General features: G+C 41.4%; 1 protein-coding gene across 2 annotated transcripts in view; it reads left to right on the plus strand.

The window, feature by feature from the left end:
- The window catches only part of gna11b (guanine nucleotide binding protein (G protein), alpha 11b (Gq class)), a 54,549-nt gene extending 47,594 nt beyond the window's left edge, over positions 1–6,955 (plus strand). For both annotated transcript variants that reach the window (XM_048262058.1, XM_048262050.1), the window contains exon 7: positions 462–6,955. In XM_048262058.1, the coding sequence (XP_048118015.1) occupies positions 462–652 (191 nt within the window). In that variant the 3' untranslated portion in view covers positions 653–6,955. The remainder of the gene's footprint in view (positions 1–461) is intronic.
- Positions 6,956–7,577: the final 622 nt, after the last annotated feature.

Raw genomic sequence — 7,577 nt, forward strand, 5'->3', positions numbered from 1 at the left:
CTCTTGCCTTGTTTCTCTTCCCTGGGGGCGTGTTCCAAGTATGAGGTTTTGTGGCTAACCTGGGTACCCTTTTAACTGTGAAGAAATGGTAAACCTACAAGACAAACCCCATTGTTGTTGGTTTGCTAGGAGAATAAAGCCATACTAGTCACAGACATATCCCAGATTAGTTCACAATATTACCATGCCACCATTTACGAGGCTCAAAGTAGCCTGACACTTATTTAGTAGTATAATGAGGGTCCTAACATATAAAACGAGACATTGACAACTTTGTAAATGTACAGATATTTTATTACAAAGGACAATAACATTATACTACATTATGCAGAGATTCCCTCTAGGCAGCAGAATGCTCACCACCTAACTTCATTTTTTCTTAGCAAGCATGTCAACGTTTTCATGGAATAACCATAAAATGGTAGTTGAACTGATTGACTGTTCTCCCGTCCAATTGGCAGGCCCGCAGCGGGATGCACAGGCGGCCCGGGAGTTCATCCTGAAGATGTTTGTGGACCTGAACCCCGACAGCGACAAGATCATCTACTCGCACTTCACCTGTGCGACCGACACCGAGAACATCCGCTTTGTCTTCGCCGCCGTTAAAGACACCATCCTGCAGCTCAACCTTAAAGAGTACAACCTGGTGTGAGCCACCTGTGGGGCCTCATACAGCACCCCCTAACACACACACTCACACTCATACACATGCGCGTACATACACAAACGTACACGCTAACAATAACACACACACTCACTCATATATATAGGCATATAAACACACTACACACACATGCACACACACAAAACAGAAACACAAATACACATATACCTGAATATATTTGTGCACTTGAGTGTGTGTGCACACATGCATCCCATGCACATTCTTGTGTATGTGCATAAACACACACAAACACACGCCCGCATGCGCATAGACAGAAACGTACAGACAAATAGTGTAAAAGTTGATATGTGAATCCCACTCGCACACATAAACTGACACGTACCACTGTCTACTCCCTTTGAATCTTCCTGCCCTACCACAAGCCCCGTCCTTCATTTGTACACTTCATTATTTTTGCCAAAGCCACTCCTTCTGGTTGGCAGCTGTAGGGCCCTGAGAGTGTGTGTGTGTGTGTGTGTGCGTGTGCGTGTGTGTGGGCAGGCGAACGAGCGTGCATGTGCACTCTAAACATCCTTGTAAGCTCGGACACTGGAAGAGGTCCAACCCTTTCCCCACCACACGCCTATCACCACCCTGACGACACTACTACTCTGACGACACTACTACTCTGACGACACTACTACTCTGACGACACTACTACCCTGACGACACTACTACTCTGACGACACTACTACCCTGATGACACTACTGCCCTGACTCCTGTCGCTGCACTTCCCTTTCATGTGAAACACACACACACGCACGCGCATAGCGCCCCCTCACCTAGCTGTAGGCACATCATGAGGAACCACAGCCAGGACTTTGATTGAAAGTTTGGCGCAGGCACTAACACACACACACACACACACACACACACACACACACACACACACACGCACATATAAGCACACACACACATATATATACACACACATTCAGCATACACAAGTCTTCAGCTCACGTGGTGAATGTATCTACAGGTGTGAGCATTGCGAAGCAAAAACAAAAGAGACAAAAAAAAAAAAAACAAGATTACAGCACCATATAAAGTAGAACACCTGGATGGCAAGATTACAGCACCATATAAAGTAGAACACCTGGATGGCAACAAACTCCAGACTGAAATCAAATGACATCTTTATAAAGCTGAGCAGAAGGGGGTGAAAGGGGACGAGTTTTCCAAAAACATAAACACCTGAAATCTCTGTAAATTCCTGAGAAACAAGAAAAACAACTATAATTACATTTTTAATAATAGTGACTATTGCTACTTGTACTTGCTATGAAATATAACGGCAGAATTTGAAGCAGTCTAAAGAAGCAAAATGAAGATCAGACTTATTTAAATATTTGAATACGTGTGCAAATTAAGCTTGATCAGAGAGTGAGACTGTGTGCTTGTGAGTGAGTGATTTACGTACGAAAACATGTATGTGTGGGTGTGTGTGGTGTAAATGGATGCCATGAGTATCCCTTTGCGTAATGTTGCGTATGTTTTATGGTAGGCTGCATCGCTTCTCTGCCTTGCACCGCCCCTCACAAACACCCATCCCACCTTCTCGACCCCTGACCCCTACCTACACCCTCTGGCCAGGTTGTTTGGCTCACGTGATTGGTTGGGCCGTAACTTGCCCTTGATAGTAACTGGCACAGGGTGCTATAGTCGTGCAAATGGACGTTCACACACACACCCTCCTCCCTTCATAACAGTCCCACAATCCCCTGCTTCCATTTCTCCCTCCCTACCTGCAGAATTGTGTGATGGGGTGGCTTGCGAAGGCCCAGGTGCACAATGTTTTTAAACCAGTTTACTTTTGTTTGTTTTTCACAAGGAAGCATCATCTATCTATCTATCTATCAGCTGACTCAAGTTTGACATGCCGAAGCAAAGGATGCTGGGATGCGGGATTGGGAGGGGTTTTAGGGGGTGGGGTCGCTTTTGTGGGGGTTGGGGTTGAGCATTAATGTGCTGAAGTCTGATGAAGTGAATTGATTGTGTATATTTATATTTGTAAATACGTATACACATAAATGCTTATGTACAAAAAGTCTGTGGTACACTATCTTTGGCAAAAGAAAAAAAAATTATAATCCACTTTTTTCGTAACTGTGTACGGTTTTGTTGGGGGTTTTTAATTTCTTATGAATTACAATATTATCATTGATACTGTGATTCTGTCTGTTTCCGTTTTGCTACCACCATTAACGTGTCACGCAAGCTGTCGGGGCAGGACTCATGTGCACAGAAAGGTCACCAAAGGTCAGAGGTGAAAAGTGACATTGTCAACTCTGTGCACATGACCACAACGCCCAGTCCAGATCTCTCCTGTTTTAGCTTTTCTCCTTATACCTACCATATAATGAAAGAATTGAAATATTTTCCTTTTTTGAAAGATAATTAAATAAATACATTTTATTTATCTAATTTATGGACCAGATTTGAAGGTGTTGATAATTTGACTGCTATTTGTTTTGTTTTTTTCCTCGCTCATATTTGAAGTGCAACCCGCTAACAGGTCAAGGTGGAGACATGAGTCTATACTGCTGTACAAACGTCTGTTATGGAACTTTTTTTTTCCTTTAGTGTATTTGGGGATTTTTAAAAGAAAAAAAAACTTTTTTGCCTCCAGACTTACTTGTTGCCATTTTATTACAATGTCCTACCATAAGATATATACTCTTCCCTGTTATATATATTTTTTTTAATCAGTTTGAATTTTCTCATGGGTTTTTGATGCAACGCTTAATCCAACCATAGGAAACGTACCGTATGAAAAAAAAGTAGACAGCTTTTTAAACAGTGATTAGTGACCTATTAGGTCCATATGCTTGCAACATGTTTTATTTCATCTTCTCTGCTTCTTCTTCCTCTTCTTCTCCTTTCTCTTCTTCCTCCTCTTCTGTTGTTGTTGATGTTTTTTTGTTTTGTTTTGTTTCTGGTATTTCTAAATAACACTGCTTGTTTTCTTCATTGTGCAAGTAAGTAATGTGCAGATAGAACTTTCTAGCAATTTTGGCGTTTTAAGCTTTTATACTGATGACCTCGCATTCTCATTATTCATCAAGGGCTATCACTAAAAAAATATATTGAAAGGAAGGAAGATGAGATGAATTTTGCTAAATTAGACTAGATGAATGAGGACGGTTGAAAAAAGGAGACGAGACGAGCGGCACAGATGCCACTTGGTAAGATCTGCGTGAGTGAGTCCTCGAGAGCTCACAGTGGTGAACAGAACAGGACAGAACAACAGGCTCACTATTATTAAAACCACCTAGTGATGAATTACACCATTACTCAAGTATGTATGTGTGAGAGATGACATTATTTTCTTTTTTTTTCCTTTTTCTTTTTGCGGGACAGTATGGTAGATTGTGCTCTGGTTTCTGAATGTCTGCAGCCTGGCAGAACCGGAGAGAGGGTTGGGCTCTGATTTCTGTTGTATCGGCTCTGTGCTCCCGATCACACCACTCAGCCCAATGTGCATACACCCCCCCCACCCCCCCACCCCCCGCAGAGACTAAAGCACTGGCCTGGTAGAATTTATAAAACATGACATGGGCAAGATGGTACAACTCAGCTATACACAGAAACACGCAAACATGGCTTCAGAGAAAATGTCCTTTTACCAAGTCCATACTGTGTTCTGTCCTAAAATACTCTTGGTGGACACAAGATTGAATGTCCTCATTTTTACTCTACTAAGGTTAATTATCAATGTGTACGTGTGGATCTCTTTCTTTCTTTCTTTCTTTCTTTCTTTCCTTCCTTCTTTTCTGTATTAGATATAACATTCCACACTCACCGCCTTGTAACGACTAATCTCATCTGACAGTATTTCTTCTAAGAGCGTACAAAAAAAAAAAAAAAAATTACACATCAATGAGCGAACCCCTTGACTATGCTGAGGAGGAACCACATTTAAAAGTACACACTCCTCTGAGTGGTCACCCTCCCACAGAATAAGAAGGCAGCTAATGATAATGCACCCCATCCTACATGGCCCAGGGCACTTTGTGAGGACTCCTCAGGGTTCCTTAACAGTGGACAAGAGCTAATGTTTTTTCAACAGTGTTAGACAAGTGGAGTTTGGGTGGTAATGCCAAGTCCATAGTTAGTAGGACTGCTCTGCATTTCTGCTGTTTTCCCCGTACCACTAGGGGGCAGTTATTCACGCTTGGGTTGGAGAGTGGAGGAGAGAACCAGAAGGCAGCCCATTTGGTTTGCTCTTCAGCTGAAGGTAGTTTAGTGGAGCACCATAGGCCTCATAGTTTGTGGAAATTCGATAGGTTGGGCGTTGGGTGTGTTGGTTCGATTTCTTTTGTGTTGTTTTTGTTCAGTTGGTCTGTGTCAGCCACGGGACAGTATTTAATAAGACTGTTGAGAGACATGGGACGACCCTGTTTAAGTCTGTGTGAGGGGTTTATGAGCATTCACTCTTGTTGCTCCAACTTGTAAAATACCCGGCTCTCAGTTTCATCCTCAAGTCTAATCAGGACAGCAGTCCTTACTTTTGCCATGACAATTACGTCTCGCTAACAATCAGAGCAAGGGTGCTGTACTTGCTTTTGCAGACAATTTGATGGTATCTGCCTTTTTATGGGGGTGTGGTACCTTGAGACAAGTCAGTATCGTGTTGGTTAAAATTCAAAAGATTATGTTTTTTCTTAATGCTTGCCAGTAACCCAACTAACATTACTCTTAATTCAGCATACCTCTTCTATGCAGTCACAGAGGAGGGTGCAATTTTGGCAAGCTAACATCTTGTTCCTGAGGGTTGTCAGTCACAGTATAGTTTCAGAAACGGGTGTATGTGATGCTCCGTGTCTCATGCGGATGGAGGAGCCATTTCGGAACATGATGGTACTGAACCTTAAAGGCCAGTTTCACAGTGAAACCAGTGGTATTAGTAATCAGTTGAGAGCTCCCTTGTCACCCGGTCTAGATAGTCTTTGTTTTATGTTGCCGTTTTGTATTTCAAGAGTTGCACATAGACATATCGGCTGCTCTTCTGCTGGTGGCTTTCATATTACATATGTGTTTTTTTGTTTTGTTTTTACCAGGGCAGTTGGGCATGGCAGTTTCAGGCACCAGTAAAAGGGAGCGTGAAAGCTGGAGGGGGGATTTATTTGAGTCGTTCCACTGTTAAACACTTGGAATAGACCTGGCGATGACGCCCCTATCGCCCTTTTGTCTCGCCTTTTGTACTCTGCAGTGGTCAGGATGAAATAGGCCAAGCCAGTGCTTCACTATATCCCCCTCAAACCTAGAACCTGCCCAGGTGATTTTCTTGCGCTCTGTTGGGTGAACAGAAAGAAAGAAAGAAAGCCCAGTTCATTAAGGCTCTCGGGCTGAAATGTAGATTCACAAAATGGAGTCCATAGCTCATTGCAACAGGTTTACCAATGAGCAGCTTTTTTATTAGGTGAGCAAAAATGCTGTGGGTTTGTCTGCTTTGATTAACAGGAATGCACAGCAAGGCATTTCTGGCTGAAGGCCTACTTTTCTGCTGTTTTTATTTTTATTATTATTATTATTTCTTGTATTTAACATGACATTACATGAACACTAAGGCATTTAGGACCACTCCAATCTCTTTTTTTCCCTTCCTCTTTTGAGTGCATTTCTCTCTTCCTTTCCTGCTTTTCAAATCAAACAGGACAATTTTTAGTGGTGTATAAAATACTTTTGTTCACCATTTTATTTTGTAAGTATTCCAAATGTAAATGATGTAAGATACTGAGTGTGCCAACCCCCATGTTGTGGAGAGAGCTTCTCCATACAAGTGCCAATGTTGTCCAAATGGCGAGCGGACCTTCGCAACGTGCGCTCCCCCTTTTTAAAAGCGAAACACGAAACAAGTGATAAACAAAAAAGTATATAAATATATATATATATATATATAACTTCATTCTGTGTCGAAGGTTTAAGAAAGAAACTGCTGTTTTCTTTTCTCTTGCTCTTTTTTTGTAAACAAATAACGAGTGATTTTCAGATGCATGTGCTCTCTGTGGTAGTGGGCGGGGCTAAAGGATTGCCCTTCCTGAATGGGGACATATTATTGGTTGTTGATGTACAACATTCTCGCCATATATGTTTGTTTTTTTTTGTTTTGTTTGGTTTTTTCCCCTTTCATTTCTTTCTTTTTGTATTTTGTTTTAATTTCAACCACTGTTGCCTGAACCTCATTCAAACATGAAAATGATTTTCATAGCCGCCTTCTAAAAAAACAAAAATAAAAAAAGAATAAAAGTATCTGTTTTAAATTTAAATAAATTTGTTCCTATACTTTGCTTCTTGTCTTGCTCTTTATTGTGTATTGCAAGTGGACTAATTTAAGTTGCCAATCTAAAATGAATGTTGATCAGTGAAGTAAAGGGGTGGGGCGGGTGGGGGTACTCTTGCTGACACATCTAGATGTATACTTGACACATCTAGATGTATACTTGACACTAGATGTATACTATAAACATTGATATAAATATCTTCTGTAATTCAGGGGTGCTTTGACTTCATCATTCCTGAGTGCGATAAGGATGCCAGGTTGGATGAGGGTCTAGAGGTTTTTCTGTTCAGACATTCTATATTCATATATAACTGTATGTAACCAGTTCATGACCGTATATGGACATGTGTAATATGACACCCACCCATATCTAATACAGTGAAACACTGTCTGATGTAATCTTGCCAAAATTAAGGGCATTAGGGCCTCCTACTATCCAACTCCTATTATGAAAAGATATGCAAATCAACCATCTCTTTTTGTCACCACAACTGCAAGTTTCAGTTTCAGGGAGAAAAGATGCTGTCCTGTAGCCTGGTTTCACCAGACACACTCACTTTGTGAAGTAAGTCTGGGTACTTTCCTTTGGGAAAGCATCATAATTGATGTAGACTTTGTGTTAACGTCGA

Source organism: Alosa alosa, chromosome 1 (genome assembly GCF_017589495.1).
Source record: "Alosa alosa isolate M-15738 ecotype Scorff River chromosome 1, AALO_Geno_1.1, whole genome shotgun sequence".
Taxonomy (NCBI): domain Eukaryota; kingdom Metazoa; phylum Chordata; class Actinopteri; order Clupeiformes; family Clupeidae; genus Alosa; species Alosa alosa.